Here is a 24111-nt window from a genome sequence, read left to right on the forward strand (position 1 = left end):
AGCTCTTGGCACAGGCCACACAGCTGGCGCGACTGCCAGCCCGCAGACACCGTGTGTGCTGCCCTGGTTCTGCAGTGCTGCCCTCTGGGGCACCGTTCTCTTCGGGGTTTGGGATTTTTCCCCTCCTCCGTGGCTTTTAGTTTTTGCTCCTCTTCTTCTTTAAATGCTGCTGTTCTCTGACCTTCTCCCTTCACCCATGCCTCTTTTTGTTCATTGTATCTTTTTTAACTTGAAGTTTTAAGTTAACACAGCAAAACTGACTGTGTGTGTGTGTAATGCTGTGAATTTTAACACATGTATGGATTTGTGTAACCATTGGCACAAACAGGACACAGGGCAGCTCCATCACCCCAAAGATCTCCCTTGTGTGGTGCTTTGTCCGTGTACCCTTCCCCCTCCGTAACCCTTGGTGACCACACACTGAGCTTTTCTCCATCAGCATGGTTTGGTCTTTTGCAGACTATCACATAAATGGAATCATACATATGAACTTATATAGTATTCCATTTTAACTGTTCTGTTGTGTTTTCTGCTATGTATCTTTGTACAAATTGTATTTGTGGTTACTAGGGATGGCAATATCTATCATAACAGACTACAGTCTACTTAGAATCAATATTTCATCACGTCAAATGGGGTATAGAAACTTCACCACTCAGCAGACCCCTTTGCCCTTCCCTCATGTGAGTGTGATATGTTATACTTCTGTGCGTTGAAAACCAGACATGAAATGCTTGTTTTTAACGGTCAAACAAATAATTAAAGAACTTAATGTGAGAAGAATCTATTGTTTTTACCCAAATATTTACCATTCTGCTGCTCTGCCTTCATTTCTGATGTTCCAGACTTTCTGCTGGTATGATTTCGATTCTGCCTGAAAAATCTCCTCAGTTTTTTGGTCTGCTGACTTCCAGTTCTCCTAGTGCTTCTTTGTCTGAGAATGTCTTTCTCTCACCTTCATTCCTGAAGGATAGTTTTGCTGGATATAAAGTTCTGTGTTGGCATTGTTTCGCCAGCACGTTAAAAACATTGTTGCACTTTCTTCTGGTGTCCATGGTTTCTGATGAGAAGTCCACAGTCTTCCAAGTCTTTGTTCCCCTGGAAGTAATGTGTCATGTGGGGGGATTACTTTCAAGATGTTTTTTCTTTCTTTATAATGTTCAGCATTTGGGTATGATGTGTTCAGGCATGGATTTCTCTGTGTTTATCTTTTGGGGGTGTTTCTGAGCTTCTTGAATATATAGGTTTATGTTTTGTGCCAAAGTTACTTCAGATGTTTTTTGCTGGCCCCACACTCTTTTCCTCTCCTTCTGGGAGTCTGATGACATGAGTATTTGATCTTGAGCCGTTGTCCCATAGGTCCTGGAGGCCATGGTCATCCCCCTTCCTTTTCTCCTTATTCAGATTTGACCATTTCGATCGACCTGTCTTCCAGTTTATTTCCTCTTTCCTCTGTCATCTCCATATTGCTATTGAGCCCATCTGGTGAGTCTTTCTAATTTAGTTTTTGTATTTTTCAGTTCCACAGTTCACACTTGGTTCTTCTCTATATTTTGTTTCTTTGCTGAAACATTCAGTCTTTTCCTTTGTTTCAAGGGTGTTCACCTTTACTTGTTGGGGCTTTTTTATTATAGCTGCTTCAAAGTCTTGGTCAGAATTCCAACCCCTGTGTCATCTCAGCATTAGCATCTGTTGACTGTTTTTTCTCATGTTTCTTGAGATTTTTCTGGTTCTTCATATGCTGAGTAATTTTGGATGAGATTTCGGATTTTTCTTAAACTTTTTTTATTGAGTTATAGTCATTTTACAATTTTGTGTCAAATTCCATTGTAGAACACAATTTTTCAGTTATACATGAACATGCATGTATTCATTGTCACAATTTTTTTTCACTGTGAGCTACCACAAGATCTTGTATATATTTCCCCAGATTTTTTTTTTAAATTGAAGTACGGTCAGTTACAATGTGTCAGTCTCTGGCATATGGCACAGTGTCCGAGTCATGCATATACATGCATAGAGTCGTTTTCATATTTTTCAGATGTTTTGATTATTATGTTATGAGACTCTGGTTCTTGTTTAAGAGGAAAACTTTTTATTTGGTTACTATTTCTCCTTCTGTTTTCCTAGATCTTTATCCGTGCCTCCTATTTTTTTTTCCTCCCGCATTTTGTCCTCTTTAACCTTTTTTTGTGACTTCTGGGAGGTTATTCCAGCTTGTTTTCTCACTAAGTCTTATATTTAGATTACAATCTGTTGTTTAGATTACAAAGTGCCTTCACTGTGGCTTTTAATTTGACAAGTGTGTTTTTATCTTGTGCACTGTTTCCCGTGACGTAGGTCAGTCCTTCATTGCAGCTCTGTTCTGGTGTATTGGTTTAGTGTCCCCTTGAATCTTGTTTTCAAAAAAGAAACCAATTTCTCAGGTTTCTCCCTTTCTGGAAGGAGTTGTATTTCCTAGGGCAGAAGGGGCAGGAGGAGAGGATGTCCCCTTAAATACTCTTCAGATGCTCCCTCTTTATATGCACCTGTTGGCTTATCTTCTCACATACAGGTCAGTATCTGTCTGAAGTTGGGAAGGGTTCTAACTCAGTGTACACCTCTGTTGCTCATGTTTTGGCCCAGATGAAGGAAGACTGGAAGGCCATGGGGTTGATCGTGGGGAGGAAGAAGGAGAGGAGCCTGTGTTTTCTGCCCAGCCTGGTCCACCTGTCCTTTCTTAAGATGTGAGCAGGTGTGGTCAAGGGGCTTTCTCCTAGGCCTTCAAAGTTGGAGTGCTTTCCAGAGGCTCTGCTTGGGTGTACAGCTGCCTGGCCATAGGGTGCCGTGGCTGAGGTGTGACTTTTCCTTTGCTGAGTCACCGACTGGCCTTTCCTTCTGTTCCTGGTTTCTGTAATATTTGACATCCTTTCCTAGAGTACAGAAAAGTTTATTATTAGAGGTTACCACCCACGCCATGTATAATTTCCATTGCAGAGAATAAAGGGAGTTAAACTAATGCCCTCAAGAAAAGCTCTTTTGTCACTCTTTTGTGTTTTCTAACATGTCTTCAAATGTTATTAGTGATATAAGCAAAAGGCATAATAACATAATGACTTTGCAAGTGCCAGCATCCATTATGAGCACAAAAAGGCATCAAACTTATCTGAAAATACACAGTACACTCTCTGCCTTTATGTGAAATTTACTGAGACTGTGATTGAGCATGGAAAAAAAATTAAACATAATTGGATTCGGATATGTTGGTACCATATGATATTTCTTCCTGCTTTTGATTCTTTCAGTTTTGCGTCATCCTTCAGTGTCCATTTTTCCCATTCTGTGTTAGAATGGCCTTTGGTATCCAAGTTAACACATGATAGAAACATAAGCTCCTTCTCAAAACCAAATGCAAAATACTTAGCAGGAAGCAAAGTATCAGTTGCTCTTTGGAGGGTGTACTGTCAGGAAGGGGTCTGAAAGGGTCAGCTGGTCGTTTCTCAACCTGTTCTCTGAAACCTGTGTTTCATTTGCTCATAATAGACTGCGGTCAGGGGGATTCCCACGGTAGAAACTGCTAGGCTGCAGGGTGGGAATTCCCCCAGGGTCCCTGCCCTTGGAAATGGCCTTCTGAGGTCACAGTGACAAGTGGAGCGAGTTCTAGCAAACCAACCAGCAGTGGCAGTGCGAACCTTTTAAACACTGATTGGGCAATATGTTTCAAAGTCCATGCAGCAGTGTAACCACACTTTGTTAACTTCAGGAAATGATACAAAAGAAGGAAGATGATAATGGAGGAAAGAGTTCATGGACTCATTAGGTGGCAATAGAAGGTTCTAAGGATCCCACAATGGGCTATTTTTAATGAATGTTTATTTAATGGAATGAATATTTTGTAACCTTTAGAAATTATAACTGTGAAGACTGTGCAACAACATGAAAGAGGACAAATGATATGTTAACGGGGGCAAAAGGCTCATATATTGCAATTATATAAAAATATATATGTTTATGTCAGATCTTAGGAGGAAACCCATAGAAGTGCTTACTGGGGTGTTTGGGTAATCTTGTACTTTCCTCCCCCTCTCATTTATAAGCTGCTGTTAAATGATTTTTATCACTTAAAAATAGAGTTTTTTGGTTTTTGTTTTAACAAACAAACTAGTAATCAGATAAGGTTTACCAACCAAGATGAAAAACTGGTCTGAGATTAAAACATTAACCCCTTCAGTGTTGACTACTGATTTTCGCTTGGTTAATCTGCTACAATTTTTAAATTTAACCTCTAAGTTATGAATATTTACAAATGTAATGAGAACTTTGTCTAGAAACCCAGTTAACGTATAACAGCTGACGTATTTTATTTAATATCAGACAAGGAGTATTTTGCACTTGACTTTCTTACAGTGATACAAGCTTATCATATTGAATTTTGTATTACATGTGTGGCATTTAAAAATACCGTGCAGTCCTGCTGTAATCATTTGCATGGGAACCATGTACCAAGCAACTCCAGGAAGCATAACCCTTACTGTGGAATATCCGAGCACGACATGAGGAATGGAACATAATACTCATTTTTATATCTACTGCTCTATATAAACTAGGCGTGCTGTGTGCTGACTAGACAAAACCTGAACCGTTGGATTCAAATCTTTGCATCACACTGTAGGATGAATACTGTGTCCAGCGAATCAAGATGTCACAAGATCTAGAAATCACTTCCTCTAAGCATCAGTTAACATTTGGAGCTAATTGTCTTTAGCTGGGAAGAGAAGACTGAGGAGTTATGTGAGGAGAATTGTCTTGTGGGGGGAAGAACGCTAGAACAGTGCTGTTTTAGAAATGTAAGATGGAGTTTAAAAGTGGGCAGAGTTTCAGCTCAAAATACTGAAGCTTCTAATAATCAGAGTCACGCTCCAGCTCAGCCCTGGAACTGATTTTCCCCTGAGTTTCCCTCTGACTGGGAGTATTCAGCAAAAGGTTAAGTGTCCCACTGAGCTAGCCGATGATCTCCTAACTTCTTGCAGCTTGAAAATTTTTTCTTCTTAGTTGGTTATTTTGTCTTTCCAACACGCACAAACGTAGGCCTCCCTGCCCGCCCTCTTTTCCTTCTTTCCTTGAAGATGCTATTCGCTCTGCTTATTTCTGTCTTTTGAGCTATACCTTGTGGTGCTGGTGGTCGTGGTGCTGGGTGTGTGTTTTGGTTTTCTTTATTTTTTAAAAAAGTGATGGCCTTAGAATTATGTTGTTTAATATAGTCACTAGTCACATACGGCTGTTTGAATTTAAATTAACCGGAATATGAAAAAATACTGTTCCTTGCTTCCTGGCCACAGTGTGGGGAACAGATTGAAGGGTTCAGGAATAGAAACACGAAGTTAAGGTAGGACACTGCTGAGAAACACGGGAAAATTTTTGTGAGATAGTAGTAACAGAGTTTGAGAGAGAGGGTAGGATTGAGAGAGATACTGGGGAGACAGAATCGACTTAGAGTGACTGACAAATGGCAAGTCCAGTGAGGGAGAAAGGAGAGGGTGTGGGCCTGTGAGGCTTCTGTCTCAGGCGAGCAGGTGATGGTGGTGCCAGCAACCGAGGCAGGGAAGACAGGAGGGCAGTCAAATCTGGGGGAAGATGAAGCATTCAGTTTCAGAGACCTTGAGAGTCAATGTCCTTAGAAATTTCAAGGTAGAGATAAGTAGTAAGCCATTGGCTGTATGATTCAGCTATGTAGAGCAGAAAACATTCAGGTATCTTAATTTAAATATTGGTGAACTAAAAGGCATACAAAATAGAGAAAATATGCAGAACTCTGGGAATTGCCAACATTTAAGAGGAGGAGGAGACTAGACAGGTGAAAGGAGAACCTGGAGAGTGTCCCTGAGTACAAGGAAACGGAGGCTTATGAGTGGATTGTTAAATAATAGTGAAAGATTTTCTAGGCAGGTGCTACATAGATAATATTTGACCAATCTGGCTTAGATCCACTTTTCTAGGAAGCAGCAAATTATTTGGTGCTTTGAAATTAACTCAGTGCTTTTATCTTTTACGCTCCATTCATTCACTGCCTTTCTCTCTTTTTTTTTTTTAATTTATTTTTTACATTTTTATTGATTCATAATCATTTTACAGTGTTGTGTCAAATTCCAGTGCACTGCCTTTCTCTTTTAAGTATTTATCTTGCTGTGTATTAGGCACTCTCCTAGGAGTGGGAGATACAAAGATGAATACAAGTTAGTTTCTGTCATATTCTTTCTGCAAAAGAAAGGCATATAAATAGGTAATTGGAATACAAAAATAAGGATCTCTAAGTAAAAAGAGGTTGTTGGAAGTACTGTAGGGGCTGGAAGAGAGCTCCCCCCACCCGCAACCCCTCCGTGCCTGTTAAATGCTGTGCTGTTTCACGAGTTGCCCTATTCCTGCTTCTTCACCCACATGGCCTTCAGAACTCAGCTCAGACATCATTCTGAAAGCTTTGTTTACCTTCCTCGTTTGTTCTATTTAATTCTTTAAGAAAAGTGGTAACGTATGGGACAACATATCTCTAAAGCAATCACTGCAAAAAGAGGAAGACTGGGAAGGAGGGAGGAAAGAGAACCAAAATTAAAAAAAAAAAAAGAGTATGTAGAGTTTTTATATTATAAGAAATTATAAGAAATTCAAACAACACAGAAAATACAAGGATGATCACCCAGGATCCTACCACGCAGAAATAATCATTATTGACATTAGGCCAACGTTGCCTGGATATATCCTTATAGGTTTGTGCCTATAAAAGGAGGGCTAGAAATTATTTTGCATAATTCGAATCATACTGTATATGCTATTTTAATGTTAAGTGCTTGATTTCACTTTTAAAAGATTAGCATGAAAAATGTAAACTTCACATAAAGGATTTTTTTTTTTTACAAGAGATCGTAATTCCTAAAGAGCCATCTAAGGTTAACAAAAAAATTACATAAAACTCTGAAGCTTTGGTGATTTTTATACAGCTGTAATTTCTCTGTATGTTCTACTTTTCAGCAGCTTGATAGGACTTGGCTGTGAGTGATGAAGAAATTAACAGCTCAGCTTCCTTTCACCTTTCCCCCCACCTCCCAACTCCCTTCTGATTTTTCACTTATAATTACATTGTCACTGTTTATCGCATCTGTCCACTCCTCTGTAACCTAATCCATATATTTGTTTATTCTCAGCTTCGTATTTAAATAGATTCAGTTTTCACCATCATCTCTTATGTCTTGGCCCCTGGCTTCTCCGTCCCAGAGTTCTGTATTTTTATTCACCTCTTGGTTGGCTCGATTTCATCATCAAATAGTTTTCTTTAGAAAGACCCCAGTGGTCCCTGAAGTCCTCTATACTGTCTGTCTGTCACCTTTACACTCAAGGGACAGCTTGGCCGGGCATAAATTTGCCAGGTCATGCTTTCTTTCCCCTGAACTTTTGACATTTCTCTTCTGTCTCCTGGAATTGATGTTGAACTAGTTTTTTTCTTTATTGCTTCTCCCCTCCTTCAACCGCCAACCTTTAAGGAATCACAGTTTTGAAAGAATATACATGAGTTCTCTAAAACCTTTTCACTCACTGTAGTTGAGAGAATTATTACTAGGAAGGACCACCACAGCTGCGATCCTCCGATGTGAGCCAGGGTATTTTTGGAGTATTAACCATGCATCTTTGTTTTCCTTTCCAGAGATAATTGATGACCTTGCCAACCTGGTGGAGAATACCGATGAGAAACTTCGCACTGAAACCAGGCGTGTGAATCTGGTGGACAGAAAGTCCACATCTTGTGGTAAGAGATCGCCTCTCTAATCGCTTGCGGATCTAAGTTTCCCACGTTGGTCTAATTTTAACCTCAAGGATTTGGTTGCTCTTCAAATACGGGGAGTTTCATTTGATGAAGCATTGGAATTACTCGAAGATCCCTGAATCTTGTTACGATGAAATGAATCATTAGGAGTGCATGGGAAGTATATGCATTGTTAGGAAATGTAAAAATCAGAAGCCTTTCTGTGTGCTTACAAGGAATAATTGTTTGGAGAATTGTATGACCTTATGCAGATGGGTGGTGGTAGATTGTATGGGTTTTAAAGGCAGTCTTCCTTATTTTGTGCCTTTTTTTAGCCACAAGCGTAATTGTGGAAGCGTGAGCTGTAGAGCAGTTTTGAGCTCAGAATCTAAGGTCCAGCCAAGTTCAAATCCTATATTGAGTGATGTTCTCTCTGGCGGTCACTTTACTTCTTAATACCTTGTACCTAATACGGGGATACACAGGCCACGCTAAGAATCACTTAGAGTGAGTCTTAAAATGCTGATTCCTTGGCCCTGCCCTAGAGATTCTGATTGACTGGGGCTAGGCTGGAGTTCAGCAGTGTTCATTATTTAACAAACACACCAGGCAGTCCTGATCTGGGCCCTTGTGATTCTGCAGAAGGTCTGATGTAGCTGTTGGTGAGGTTTCAGTGACCTGTGGCCTATGCACAGTGCCTTGCCTGCAGGTCAGGGATGGACAGTGGTGGAGACTGTAGTTATCACAGTGATGGTTGTTTGGTGCTTCCTCCCGCAAAGGTGCACCAAGTTTATAAAGCTAATACTTCTATTATAAATAGAAATGCATTAGTGCTAAAAACAAAAAAAACCTGGTGATCTCAGCACGTGCTTTGCTTGACTTTGAGCCCTTTCGATATGAAAAAATATAATGGATCCCTCTGATTATCTGGTTTTACGAGCACCGCTGTGCAAGGGTTACCTGGGGGACACAGCTTGAGAAGTGTTGCCTTCCTTGCCTGAGTCTGCAGTTAAACTCTAGAAGTCTAAAACAGCAGGGTGACGGAGGACCAGGCAAGTAAGGGCTCTGGAATCTCGGAGGAAGAGGAACTCGGGCGCCCGTCTCCTCCCCCTCCATCACTGCCTGCTCCCCCAGCCTGGCCCATTCTCCACTGCCGGAGGCCACGCCGCGCCCTGCGCCGCGGGCATGTGCCTCTCTCTGCTTCCTGCCCCAGAGCAGAGCCTCCCTGATTTCGCTTGACCAGCCTTCTCATAACTGCTGACCACAGAGACTTCGTCCTTTGCGCTAGATCCTCAGACTCTGGCAACAGAGACAGATGGCTTCACTCCCACCTCCCTTATTGTCTTCAGTTCTTGTGTAAACCTTATCTTTCTGAGCCTTAGTTTTTCAGCTGTTAAAAAAAAGAAGATAAGCTGGTTATCAAAGTGAGCTTGTATAAAACATGTGATGTGTCCGACATTGTCTGTCTGCCCTGAACTTCCATATTTTAGGCAGAGAGGCTCTAAGGTGTAACAGTTAAGGGTGTGGGCGGGCTCTAGAACCTAGACTCACCTCCCAGCCCTGCCATTCACCGGCTGTGTGACCTTGGGAAAACCCACTGCCCTTTGCCTTGATTTCCCCATCTCTGAAATGGGAATCACAATACCACCTACCTGAGAGGGTTGTTGTAAGGAATAAAGGAGTTAAAATAAAGATACGGATATATAGATGACACAGAGGCAGACAGACAGACAGGTAGGTAGGGGTAGATATATATGGCGCTTAGTGTATAACACATAGTAAGCAGTATCTTTATGTCTAAAGTAGGAAGAATCTTCCCACTTATGTGACAGCTTTCCTGAGGTCGTTTTGATGTGCTGAACAATCATGTTGTTATTAATTTGGAATGACCATATTCATAGACATGTCAGTAAGATTTTGTATCTGCAGTATTGCAGCCCTCAGCACGTGCCATTCATGAAGTCGTAATGAAGAATATTGGTCGTACTGTTACCAATTTTTTGTTTTATAGTTTGACCTGGTATTGGTATTTATATCTAGAAATGTCCATAAAATCTTCCTAGCTGAGCTGTGTAATATTTTTTTTGAAAATAAGAGAAATGTAGAGAATCCTAGAATTACTAAAATGCATGTTTTTTTAAATGTCTCTTGGTATCTTAGAATGTGTTAAGTGTAAATTTATCTCATGTCCTATTTTTATTTACTTATATATATATAAAATTGAGTTATTCAGAAGGGTGAAATACAATGGTATTAAATAGATGCTGAAAGAAGAAATTTCTTGAGATTTTTCAGTGGAAATACTTGAGAAAGAATTCCTTCTGCTAGCCTTTCATTTTTTCCCTGTTATTTCTTAAGCAGTTCATCAATAGTATATCTCCACCAAATAACTGTCCTTCCATGATTTCTGGTGCCTGGTAACTTTAAAGGAAAAGGTTTTGCGTTTCTATTTTTTAAGCGGACCTTTGCAGTTACATTGTGTTTGTTGACAAGCAGTGCTGGTTTTGCATGTTGGCCTGCAAAGCTCTAGTGAGGTTAGACTTATGTTTGTGGCACCCAGCAATTAACTTCTAGGTCTTTCACTGATCAATATTCAGTCTTCGAGGGGGTGAGGGGTATAGCACAGTGGTGGGGCACATGCTTAGCATGCCTGAGATCCTGGGTTCAATCCCCAGTACCTCCATTAACTGATGATGATGATGATGATGATGATGATGATGATGATGATGATGATGATAATAAATTTAAAAATATTAAGCCTTCAAACACAAGGTATATTGTGCAATTAGTGATTAGGTCTAGGCAGCCCTTGGCAAAATTAACCTGATCCTTTTGGTAAAAATGTGTTTTTATTTTGGTAAAGTATACCTAACATAAATTGTACCATTGTAACAGTTTTTAAGCGTGCAGTTCAGTGGCATTAAGTACATCTACACTGCTGTGCAGCCATCACCACCATTCATCCACAGAACTTTTTCATCTTCCCAAATGAAAATTCTGTCCCCATTGAAGACCAGCTTCCCATTCCTCGCCCACCAGCCCTGGTCAGCCACCACTCTGCTTCCTGTGTCTACGCACATGACTACCCTGGGTACCTCATAAAACTGGAACCATACAGCACTTGTCCTTTGTACCTGGCTTATTTCATGTAGCACAATGCCTTCAATATTGCTCTAGGTTGCACCATGTGTCAGGAATGCCTTCCTTTTTTAGGCGAATATTCCATTGTATGTATAGACCACTTTTTGTGTATCCATTTATCTGTCAGTGGACTCGGGTTGCTTCCACCTCTAGGCTGTTGCGAATAGTGCCCCTGTGAACAGGAGTGTGTAAGTATCAGTTCAGGTCTTTGTTTTTTTGTGTATATACTCAGAAGTGGATTGCTGAATCAAATTACAACCCAGTGTTAAATTTTGGAGGGGACCACCACACCAACCTGACCTTCTGTCTTGCGTCTAGCCTTTAGACTCTTAGGTACTGCCTCGTAGGTTTTGTTTGTTTCGTTTTTAATCTGATCAAGCCCACTTGCAGGCAGGAGTCAGGGGCTTCTGCAGCCTGAGAGGGCGGGCAAGTAGGGTGAACGGTGAGGTCCTGGGCCCTCCCCGGTTGGGAGGTGTAATAGGAGACCCTAGTAAAGTGAGGCCCCAAAGAGCTGTGACCTTAGGGTAGAAGTGGACCAGAACTAGACTTGCCCTGGGGGATTGTGGGGAAGGCAGCCTTGGCACTGAACAGAACAGGAGAAGGAAAAAAAAAGGGAAAGCTATCATTCCTGACACGTTGTGGTCACAGAAAGGCCCTCCGGTGCATCTGTACCCTGGGTAGCCACACTCACCTGTTCTCGCACCAGGCGCCTGGTGAAAAAAAAGAACAGTGAAATGCCTCTTTGAAGGAGAGCATATTTATTCTTGGTCTCTGGGAACCAACCACAAATAAAATTTTCAGGGCAATGACCAGCACGCACTCAAAGATAACCTAGCATATCTGGAAACAGCACACCGTGGGCAAGGACCAGCCACAGACCCCACAATCCAGTCTGCACAGACTTGCAGTATTAGCATTATCAGATGTAGATTACAAAATCAATTATTTTCACATTTAAAGAAGGACATGACAGTCTTGCAAGTATCTTCAGAGAATAGGAAACTGTAAAGAGTAACAAAATTTGAAAAAGGGATCAAATAGAACTTCTACAAATAAAAAATAACTGAAATTCAAGATTCAGTGGGCATATTTGATACCAGCAGAAGAAAGACTCAACCAGAGGACAGATAAGAAAAAATTAAACCATATTCCCTTTCTGTAAATGCTAGCATTTATGAAAAGATGTCCAAATGCCATGGAAGTTAAATTATGGTCTTAAGGAAGGCATCTCGGGGGCAAGGGCTTGGTGCAAGAGCCTCAAGACGTAGCAAAGAGTTAATCCCTTGCTGTTCTCAAATGCAAGGCCAAGTTGATCATTGATGTGTAAACACACACACACACATAGTACATGAAACTGCAAGCAAGGTATGTTTTAACTATGTGGGGGGTGGGAATTAAGCAACTCCGGTAACTCAGGCGCTGTTCACACCGCAGTTGATGACTGTTTAACCAAGAGGACGTGAGTGAGCTGAGAATAGCAGTGGGCACAGCATCACTGTACTTAAGGGAGCGCAGAAATAGGCTGTGAACCGTGAAACGGTCTTTTGTTTTCCTACCATCAGCACATCTTCCTTGCTGATCCGGTATATCAGTCATAGACGCTTTCGCAATGAGGAAGTGTCTAGTTGTAAGTGCAGATCCATTTGCCAGGGGGCCACACAGAAGGGCCGACGATGAATTTGTTTGTTCAGTTGCTAACAAAGGATTCAAGCACCTCTTTGTGAACCTTTCGCTCGGGAGCCTGGGCTTTAAAGTTTTTACTGGGATCTTTGCGTGGTTTTTCCTCCCTTTTTCTTGACCCACCCCCACCCCAGTAATAGCGTCAAGCAGAAAACAGTATTGTTTTTCTCCAGCTTCTAAACGCAAATTAGGCTGATACTTCCCATCGATACCTCTACGTATGTTCAGATCTGTTATTTGTACTAAGGGCATCTACATAAAAGCGGGATCTTTGTAATTGCATTTTAAATATTCATTGTGCCTTGTCCTCATTAGAATTCAAAATAGAGCCTCGTCTGAGTCTGACGGACGGAGCCAATTGTGAAGGCCAGACTGAGCGTTCTGAATGACTCGGGGTGAGGGACAGTGTTGCTTCTCAGCATATTGACTATTACGTAATGTTGTCTAAGCACATGTATTGTGATTTTTCGCAGCGATTCAGTGGTGTGGTTAGAAATTAGCCCAGCTGGCATTGCATTAACAGGATCTCAATCTGGAACCACTGGATTTGCCTTCCACGCCTCGGAATGTGGTGTCTTAAGGAGGCAGAGCAATTTGGTGGTTGAGATGGTCCAGCACAGCCTGGGCGTGGAGCCAGGCAAACCTGGGTCAGTTTGGGCTCTGCCACTTACAACCTGGGTGAATCTAGGCTCAAAATGAGGGTAACGTGGTTATTCCACAGAGTAAATGAGAGCAAGTTGGGTGGCATAGTGACCAGTTCCAGTGAGTCCTCAGTCCATGGCAGCTATGTGAAAACGTGGGTTGAAGTCGGTCGTTGAGAGCCGCCTTCATAAATGAGACTCAGAGGCTCTTACCTCTCTTTAAAGCCAGCCTAGAAAAGTCTTTAAGGAGAATAGTGATGATCTCAGTGAGTCATGCAGGGATGTTGCGGAGCTGGGAAGTTTGCATCCTCATTCAGTCAGAAATGGAGTGGATTGTTTTGGGGTTTTTTCCCCCAAATAAACTGAAATTTACAATTTTGTGGCTGGCACTATTACCAGTCATGAAATTAGTAAAAGCTACCTCTAGTGCTTATGCAGATGGAGGTGGAGCTGTCTTACGTCTGTATAGCACAAAACTCACTTTTCCTTCTATTAGCTCTTTTGAATCTAACCAAAATAGATAAGAAACTGAATTCTACGTTGTCTGGTTTATTTAATGACCTGAGAGACAAGTTAATCTTTCAAGGAGTTTTTAAAACCCTACCACAAACACAAGCAGCTAATTTGGAGCAAAAGAATCACTATATGGATCCTTTTATTTATCTTAACGGTTTATCGAGAATATTCTTTGCTCTTGTTTCCTTATGTCTTTCTCTTAACGCTCCTTCGTTGAGAGGAGCTGGTTAAATTCCTCAACTCCCCTGTCCTGTACATGTGTGTGTGCCTGTCTCTAACCCACTGTCACCTTTCCTTCAGTCTCTGGAGAGATGCCCTGTCTCCCACTAATGCTTGTCTGCCTCCAGAGCCGCCTTGTCCTGAGCGCTGCCTTTCCCATTCATTCATTCATTTCTCCTTCCACACCAACACAGTTACTGGGCATCCTCTGTGTGCCGGGCACCAGGCTCGGTGCTGGAGCTGAAAGGTACCGGCGCCCAGTTCCTGCCCTCGGGGAACCGAGAGTGGAGGAGAGGGACACTGGGTTCATCGGTCACTTCAGAGACGTGTGCCTGGGCCAGGCTGGGAGCTGGGCGACGGCAGCTTATCAGTGCTTTCTTTATGTACCGTTAAAATTTTATAAGCCTATGCTACTTTTGTAATTAAAGAATTAAAATTTTAAAGAAGATGTGCTTCTACGCTTAGTATTTTGATACTTCTAGTCATTTTTTCTATAAATAGTATTTTGACAAGATGATGATAATACTGTATTTTTAGCCCTTCTTTTTAACGTTTTATTATAAACCTATTTTTCTTTGAGAACCTTGAATACCATCCTATCAAATAGATGTACTGTCATTTACTTAAGCACTCATGTTTGGGGGCTTTTAGATCATTTTCTCATCCTGCTATGTCAGTGACTCTGTCTTCTGTGCATAAAACTTTTCTCTGTATTCAGAACTTCTGTCAGGTAGGGCATTGGTGAGGGCGCTTCCAGGGTCAGGATCAGAGACTGCCTCTGGCTGTCTTACATCGACGGGCCCCTGGTTGGAAGGTTGTTTGAGGCCCAGAGAAGTGACAGGGAGCTGGAGGGCCGTCCCTGCACAAGGGGAGTGAGGACAGGATGCCCCAAGCAGGGTTGTTGCGTGATGCCACTGCCTCTGACCGTCTCCGCCTCTCTCGGTCAGCAGAGGAGCGCCGAGCTGGCTGGCCTGGCTGCCAAGGGTGGGCAGAGGAAGAGTCTGGCCGAGTTAGACTTCACATGATGGATCTTCCCGTCAGGATGGAAATGGAGGTTGGATCTGAGCAGCCAGCGGTGGGGGGACCAGAACAAAACATGTTCATTACAGATGTATTTCCCCAGTAGACTTACTCAGGCCCAGGGTGGGAGCATTGCTCACTCAGTATACAAGCATATGTCAATTTATTGTAATTTGCTTTTATAGTACTTAACAGATACTGCACTTTTTGTTTTTGTTTGGTTTACAAATTGAAAGTTTGCGGCAACCCTGCATTGTTAGATAATGGTTATTAGCATTTTTTAGCAATAGAGAATTTTAAAATTATGGTATGTACATTGTTTTTTTAGACATAATGCTTTTGTACCCTTACTAGACTACAGTACAGTGTAAACATAACGTATATGCTTGTGTGGCTTGCTTTCTTGTGATATTTGCTAGAAGAGAGAGACCGGCAGGCTGGGACCAGCTCATGCAGAGTGGTTGTGCTAATTCAGTCTCCCTTTGTCTGTCTTTTTTCCCTCTGCCGTCTTCTATTGAAGACCTACCGGGGCTCAGTCCTTTGCTCTTTTTTTTTTTTCTTGGCACTTTCTTCTTTAAGCTACTTCATCAACTCTTGGATGGGCTTGTGGGCCACTCACAGCTCTGCATCTCAGACCCGGATGTCACCTGAATCTCAAGGTCTCTGTCTCCATCTGCCACCTGGTTTCTCCTGACTGCGCCCCACTTCCTCTCAGTCTGTACGTGTCCTTTATGGACTTGTTGTCTTTAGCCCTGGGTAAGCTTCCTCTGCCACTGCTTCCCATTTCCTCAGGCTGGAAACTTCCTTCTCCCTTGCACGTACCTTCAGGGGCCAGACGGAACCCTTCACGAGGGCAGCGGGCCACTGTGCTTACCTCCAGGGCAAATGAGAGAGTGGACCAGAGTTTTGCCAAGTGGGAATGCGAAGCCAGATCACCTGTGTGTTTATTTTTTTTTACAAGATGCCTGAAATCTGGATCTTGAAGTGAGTCTCCCGATATCTTAGTGTTGACAGCAAATGAACATCTTAAAAATTCCACATGGGCCAAACAAAATGAGCGGTGCTGTTCTGCACTTGGGGCCTCTCTCTCTCCTCTGTGTGGTCAAGCCCTGGGCCTGTCTGAGGATGACTCTGAAATCTCTCCCCGCCACCCCCATCATCGCTTTCTCCTCTCACCACTCTGTTTCTGGCTCTAGCCACAGTGATGTACCCATTAAAAATAATAACGAAGACGTCTGTTTATTGGTACAGGAAAAGGTGCATGATTGTAACTTTGATCTTATTTGCATACACTGTGGCCCCCATGCTGTGGATTTGGTATTTGAACACAGCAAATGTCTGCCCGGCTACCAGTGTTACCAAGACAAATGAGATGAGTCCCGCTGATTACGGTTCCCTTATTTCTTAAATATACCTTTTTCAGTTGATTTAGAACTGTTTCCTTCCCTCGCCATAATCTGCTGTATATTTTAAAGACACGACCGTTCTCCATTGTGGAGACAAGATACGAGGCAGTGAAACCATAAGAGCGTAAAATTCTTAGGAGACCTGCTTCTGAAATCCTAGAGAACGCTGCAGTGCTCTGATGAATACGCTGGAATTGCTCGATTCTCATTTCAGGAGCTAAAATGAGCAATGTGCACACCCACCCTTCTCTTGGCGCTTGTAAATACTCCCCTCAGGGGCCCGTGGGTGCTCGTGACGTTTGTGTAATGCACGTGTGACGCGTTTGTGGCCAGATGTCTTTTACATGTGACCACATCACTGTCACCCGCGTTGGTTTTGGGTTCCTGCTGTGGAAAAGCCTGTTTTTCTGCTAACAGCATTTGTTTGGGGATTGAGAGGAGGAGCAATAGGTTCCAGTGTTGATGCTTCAGCTTAATCCAGGCAAAATGAAGCCTCTGCGAGACGCGCAAAATTGGAAAACCTGTATTTAATGGAAGGTGATTGATAAGGGCTGACAGCCTCAGAGGCCGCCACGCTTTTATAATCTGTTACGAGGCAGTGACTTTTGCTGTCATCGAGGGGCCAGAAATGATCACAAAGGAGAATCATCTTTTGATTATTGTTTTTGCTCGGTGTGGGTTGAAAAGATAAGGTGTGATTTCCAAGAGCAACTTCTGTTGTTATGGGGTAATAATTACACCGTGCAGGCTTGGCTGGTGCTGCTCCCCTGGGACGTGTTTGTGCATGTTTTCTGGCCCTGTCTGCTCAATGGTGAGTCCGTCGGCTTTCAGCCAGCACCGCAGGACCAGCAGGTACTGGCTGAGGTTAGAAGGACATCTGTGGGCCTGGGAGAGAGCATGTTTTGTGTGCTCAAGGTGTTCTTTACCTCGATTATTTGTCTACTACTTAGAGGAAGAAAAGCACCCCAAATCCTGCTCAAGGTGTCTTGCCAGCCCAACCTAACTTTTCAAGAGTTCAGCGTTACGCTCTCCCTCATGCATCGATTTTATTTTATATTTGTAAATTGAAATGAAGAATTGGATTCTAGTTGTGACCGAAATTACTGAAACTGGGTGAGTCCAGGAAGGAAGTCACCTGATGTCATTTTTACACGTAAGATCAACAGTGGAGACTAAACGGTCTTTGAGGTTGCATCCGACTCTGCCACCCACTTTCGTACCCCTTTGAAGACGGTTAGCGCCTTCCCTCCGCCCAGCGTGTGCACGCACTCGCGCGCGCACGCACGCACGCACGCGCACACACACAGGTAAATCAGATATGAGCCAGGGCGCTGGGCCAGAACTTTGTTGATTTCCTTTCATACAGGGAGGTTGGCACTTGCAGAGTCAGGTCCTTCCTGAATGGGGACTTTCACCTTCAGTGTTATGTATTCCTGCATCTATTGAAAAAAATTGTTGTCAAACATGTATTTTTTTCTCATCACAACAAAACAAAGAAGATAGGGAAATTTTTTAATGGAAGATACAGAGAAAGTTTGTTGGGTTTTAATGTATTTGTGTAGGAAAATAAAGGAATGGGGTTACTGAGCGTAACTTCTGGGTTCAGTGTTCATAAGTGACTGGTAGAGATTCCTCACACTTTTCTCTCAAGTTGGCGTTAACAGCTCTAGGGCTATTTTTAGTTGAATTTTTAAAAAGTTAGCTGTGTTTTTTTGAAAAACGTTTCCTAAAATTTAAGTTCTTGGTACATGTTTTCACGCCTCTCTCGCCTCTTAAAAATTGTCACTGTAAAATGGATTAAATGGACATGTGGCCGATTTCAGGGTTATTCAAGTCACAGTTGTTCACAAGTGGATTATCTTCTTTGTGTATTATTGAAACGGAAATTCAGATAGGATGGCCTTCCTGACTTCCAGTGCCTGCCGCCCTGTTGCAGAGGCTCCCTCGCCCCAGCCAGTTACTGGTGTGTGCCCAGAGAATGAGATAGTTTTACTTCAACAAGAGCCGTGACCCCAGTGTTGCTTATGAGATACAGTAACCACTGATAAATAAAGCTGAGTAGAAACAAAGTGAAAGGAGTTGTCGTATCTTCAGGAATTATAATAATTAATACCTGGCAACTGTAATTTCTCACTGTTCAGAACATCTCTGCTGCCCTGTCCACGAGTAAGTCCCTGTGCTGACTTCTGCTCACTGAGCATCGTGGTTCACGGCAGTGCCCATGTGAAAAGCGGCTCAGCCGCAGGGTGGTGCATCCAGTCCAGGGCCCTGGTATTAATGTTTAAAGACCTTGACCCTAGGCCTGGTTGCATTAATGACAGGTTCTCTCAGCTCTAGGGATCCGTCCATCGGCTCCAGCAGAGCCTCACCAGCGACGCAGTTCTTCTTCGCTGGCTCACCTTTTCTTTCCATCTCAGAGCCAAGCAGTAATGTCAATTTCCAGTCACTGAACCAGCATTAAATTCCTTAGAAAGATTGATTCGGGGCTCATTTTAAATCACTGTGGGGTTTTCTCTATCTACAAGTGTGAACACTGAGATCAATTTCTCCGGATTAGCAGCAAAATTGTCTTCGTATTGGACTTGGGCGTCAGCAGTCCGTGTCGCGGGCCTCCGCCCACCGAGGGCGCGCCTGCAGCTCGCACCCCGCTGCCCGGGCCACCGGAGCCTGCGGGGGGTGCCCGCCGGGGCCTTGGTGGGGCGTACGTCTGCTGAGCAGCCTCCAGTGTTCTTCCACGAGTTGATTTATGGTGATAAGAGCCCTCCTTTCTGTTTTGGCCCACAAAGCCGGTAATTCCTTTCAAAATGACATTTGGATTTTTAAACATAAGAGAGGTCTTATTTCTTTAAAAAATTTTTCCACAAAGATGGATCTGAGATTTTTCATCATTGTATTAACATTTGTCTGGTATGACTTCTTACCTATAAGCACACAGAGAAATGGAAAGAAAATTGAAAGGGGTCCCTTTTAAAGATGAATAAATACGGTGGTGATTGTAGCACGACAGTGTGAATGTGCTTAGTCCCACTGAACCGTGCGCTTAGAAACGCTTAAGGCAGTAAATTTTGTTATGTGTATTTACCACAATAAAGATTTTTTTTCCTATTTACAAAATGAGTGAATACTTGGTGTGCCCCAGTCCATGAGATTATGGCAAAGTTAGAATGATACAAGGTCTAAAATTCCTTGGCATCTTTGTATGGAGGTTCCATATGACCATTTTTCGTGTGATGTGGTAACAGAATCTTAATTATGATCTGTGTAGCTTTGCTTTAGCCAAATAGAGACAGGAGCAAAAATGGTCTCAAAAAGTAAAGGACATCTGAAAAAGAAATATAAGTGGGTTAAGCATTATAGTGGCTGGATCTTGTTCTTGCCATTCCTATTAATATTACTAAAGCACGGGTAGCTGATCCTTGATATATTCCTCCGTACAAAATATTGGCAACTTATTTCTGAAACCTGGAAGGCGAGGTTTATGCCTGGGCTGTTTGGTTTGTAGAGACCTCTCCATCCTTAGTTCGACAGCAGGCACGTCTTCCCCTGACTTTTCATTCCTTAGAAGAATCTGGACTCCCAGTGCTCCCAATAGGCAGTCATCCCCTTCGTGATCCACATGTGCATCTCTTTTGCCTCTTTTTTCAACTCGGCTTTTCATTCTTGTTTTCTTAACGTATCATCTAGAACTGCTTCCTGTGGTTTTGCTTCCTACGTTAGTACTTCTTAAGGCCCGTCTTGTATTTTTGGTGGCATCTGATGGCTCCAATCAATTCAATACTCAGAATGTGCCAGTGGCATAAGTTCAAGACCTTGGGCACATTTTTTAGAACAAAAGCCCTCTTAGCCTGTAAGTACTGAAGAAATGTATTTCTAAGCACTTTGCGAAGTAGAGACAATGATCGTGACATAAGTTTATATGTAAAGGGAGGGGAAAAGGAGAACCACTGGAAGGAGCTTCTCTGTGTCCTTTGACCACTTCTTCTAATCCTTACCAAGCTGAGCATAATGTAACTTGCCTTTGGCAAACCAGAGAAGATTCATCTGCTTAAAGGCATATATGGATTTTGTGGGAAAAGAGAAAATTACTACTTTTCCAATAGTAACCCTCAAAATGAGCCCAGTGGTTTTGTATCCAAGTCTTTCTGTCCAAGGTGACACACACACTTGTTTATCTATACCACTCAATCTGGGGACTCTGGAATGCCTGGGAAGCTGTTCAGTTTGTAGATGATGAAAGGTCATGAGGAGCCCTTGCGAGAATTTCTGCTCAGGGATTTGAGGCTCTCTATTCAGCCTTTCCTCCCAGGGCTGACGTGTTTATTTGGAGGGTAGTAACTCCCTCAGACAGTAATAGCTCTTTTCCACCATATTAACGTTCACAGTTGGGATCAAGCTCCTTAGCGCCTGAGAGAGGATGCTGTAAATAATCCTAAGTAGGTTTCTCTGAGCAAACAGCCCAGTAGCATTAGCGGCCCCCGAGGGGCTCACTTGGACAGGCTCTGGACCATGACATCAGCCCATCAGGTGGAGCCTCAGCTCGCCCATCTTGAAGCGGCGTCTCCGGCTCTGGGGTCCTGTGCTCTTCCTGTAATCCCTATGCTCTTCCCTCTCCCCTCCCTCCTCTCTCTCTTTCTAGTGTTTTTTCCTTCCTCTTTCCTGTTTCCTCTCAGTCAGTTCCAGTCTTCTCTCCCCACCACTCTTCTCTGTTCATCATCTCAGTCAAGAGTCTGCCTTTTACCGGCCTTACTCCTCAGCCTCACCCCACCCTGTCAGCCAGCATCCATAACGCCCTGCCATCCCCTGGCTTGTTTTGTCTGCCCCAGCCAGTTACTGTCTCTCCTTGATATGTCACAGAGCATGGAACCATCTGGGAGTGTGTTACAGAATATAACACAAAGCATTTCTATGATGCCAGAAATGAGGGAAAGAGGTAAAGGGGATTCCCTGAATGATAGTAGTGAGAAGACCCAGGATATCTTGGTCTGTGCAACAGACTGAGAGAAGCACCATTCCAGAACAGAGCTAGTGGTTAGGAGAGAAGATAGAATGATGTGTTTTCCTACATGAATAACTGCACTGAGAGTCACACTGCTGGAGAGCGTGAGATTTAGTCGAAGGGAATCTAAGCAATGGAAAAAGTAAGGCGATTATTAACTCCAGGAAAACTAAAAGTAATACAAAGAAAGGAAGCATAATTATAATGCGTTACTGAATGTGTACATAACCATAATAATGTAGACATTGGTTGTTAATATAAACAAACTGTATGATTTACCTATAAGGAAGATGGGAGAGGGAAGAGGTGGAATGTAAGAGGTAGATCCCTGTATAATGGAAGAGGAAATAACTATGTATCTAAAATTGATGGAATTTAGAAACTATAGTATGAGCAAGTCATTTTAAAATGTGGAGGTTAATGATGGAGTATCAGAATGGAAAGGCAGAGTTGCTGTGTTTTTATTATAAACTTTTTTAGAATTATTTGAATTTTTAAATTTGTGCATGAATCATTTTGATGCAACAATTTTGTTTAATTTTTAGGTTTGTAGGTTCTATTATAACTTGAGGGGTGTTTCTAAATAGTAAACAGAAATCTGTTAATTAGAATAACAGGGTTTATTCAGTAAAAAAAGAATTCAGCTAACTTTATAAATAGAGTTCTTTGTCTACCCTTAGTTGGATGTGTTCCCAAGATGATGAACTGCAGAAATCTCAAATTCTCCTGTGTTGGTTTGTCTTTGGGAGTGTTATTAGTAGAGTAATTCTGAATCTGTTGTGCGTGTTAGTAAGAGAGACTGAGTAAATTTATTGACGCTCTTAGGAACCAGGGAGATACAGATAGCAAATGCGAAAAGTAAGGACAAACTTGATGGTGTTAGATTTGAATTAGAAGTATCACTGTAGACTCATGATTTAAAAATAATGACTTTCTTGCTTTTAACCAGTGAAAGAGCCTAGAAGCTGTGATACACCAGTATTTGAGCACAACTTAGCACCCAGATCTTAGTTTCTAAATACTGTTCATCACAAACAGGAACCAGGATTCCTCATGGGAACAGCTAATTCCAGGTTTAGGGCAGAGAAATAGAAGGCAAGTCTAGAACGTCTTGTGTCGGAAGTCAAGGGAATGTGCAAACGATGAGGGCTGGCTCAGAGGGACTTTCACTGTCAAATCTAGGGGCAGCGGAAGCAATTAGAGTGATGATGCTGTTGTAATAGACACTGGATTTTTTAAGTGCATTTGTGAGTCCACATCAATAGTCAAAAAAGGCAGAAGTGAGGTGGAGAAGGGGGTATCTTGCCAATAAATGTAGAAGAATGATAGAATTATGAAGTCATCACTTTGCAGCCACCTTACAATCATTTCAGAGTCATCAGTGGATGCTAAACTCTTGGGTGAAAGGTTGTGGGGAGTAGGATACTCACAGTCTCGACTTACCAAATTATTGATTACAAAGGAGGAAAGATACTTGAGCAAAGTGATCACACTTAGCATCACCAGTGTGAGTGACGACCTAGCACCGCACGGCTCCGAACGTGAAGTAACACATCACCCCAGATCTAACGGAGAGAAACCATCAGAGTATTTCAGATTGATGGGCAGTCTGTAAGAAAGCGTCCTAGGCCTTCTGGAAGTGTCATGGAAGAAAGAAAAGGATGGGAGAACTGTTGTAGGTTAAAGGAGGCTGAAGAGACGTGACAACTAAATGTAGTTTGTGGTTTCGAGTGGATTCTTGATCAGAACACATACAGCTCTAAGGATGGTTTCAGGATTATGAGGGGGATTTTTTTTTCCTGCTTTTCTGTAGGTTTTAAATCTTTCAAAATGGAAAGTTGGTGTGGGGGACACACAGGGAAAATGTAAACAGTGAAGTTTCCCCTGGATGAGTGTCTCAGTTCACATTTTAGTATGTTGTCTAAGGAGTGACTACAAACCTGGTGAAATGTCTAGGTGTGCCCCCTGGTAAGCCCTTTCCAATCTGGTATGAAACCATAGGAAGATCTTGAAAGCTGAAGACATCTTATTTGTGCAAGATTTGGTGCATCAGGCAGACGTGAGATTTGCTGCACAGATAGGGTCGTGGGGCTCCGGCCGCTCAGGAAAGCAACACTGTTCCCATGGTGGCTTTTCTCTGGAGACCTAGGCCGTCAAGAAGACAACAAGCAAAACCAAGCATTGCCCACCCACATATTACACTGTGTGCTTCCTCAGCTGGAATACTTTGTGAGCTTCACAAACATCACAGTTTAGATTTCCATCCTGAAAATCATCATGCTGTGGTGAAACTGTTTGGATGTTTATCTTTGCACTAGACCTTGGGCTTCCTGAGGTCTTTCGACTGTGTCTTTCGATTCTGATTCCCAGCAGCTAGCAAAGTGGTGGACTTTGAATTGGATTTATTTGAAAGGCAACTGTAGTCACTTGGATGAGGGTGTTCTGAGTCCTCAAACTTTTTTTTAAAGGACTTGTCAGTCTGGAAAGAAGAAATCTGAGTAAAGATAGAAAGTTTATTTGATTGTGAATGGCAGACATAGGGTTCACTTGGACTTGCTCCTCATGGTCTACAACATTCAAATGTCTAGGAACATTAAAAAGAAATGTTGTCCATCACATAGGTGAATTCCTTAAGGTGAGTAGCTCACGGCCATGTGCTACTGAGTCATCATTCATTTTGCAAAATCTCTCCCATACCCTGTACAATGAAATATTATTCAG

The 24111-nt window shown here is 42.5% G+C and overlaps 1 protein-coding gene across 1 annotated transcript in view; it reads left to right on the forward strand.

Moving 5' to 3' along the window:
• The window catches only part of STX8 (syntaxin 8), a 207277-nt gene that overhangs the window by 117158 nt on the left and 66008 nt on the right, over nucleotides 1-24111 (forward strand). The window contains exon 8 of the mRNA XM_072940631.1: nucleotides 7673-7774. Within this exon, the coding sequence (XP_072796732.1) occupies nucleotides 7673-7774 (102 nt within the window). The remainder of the gene's footprint in view (nucleotides 1-7672; nucleotides 7775-24111) is intronic.

Source organism: Vicugna pacos, chromosome 16, assembly GCF_048564905.1.
Source record: "Vicugna pacos chromosome 16, VicPac4, whole genome shotgun sequence".
Classification (NCBI taxonomy): domain Eukaryota; kingdom Metazoa; phylum Chordata; class Mammalia; order Artiodactyla; family Camelidae; genus Vicugna; species Vicugna pacos.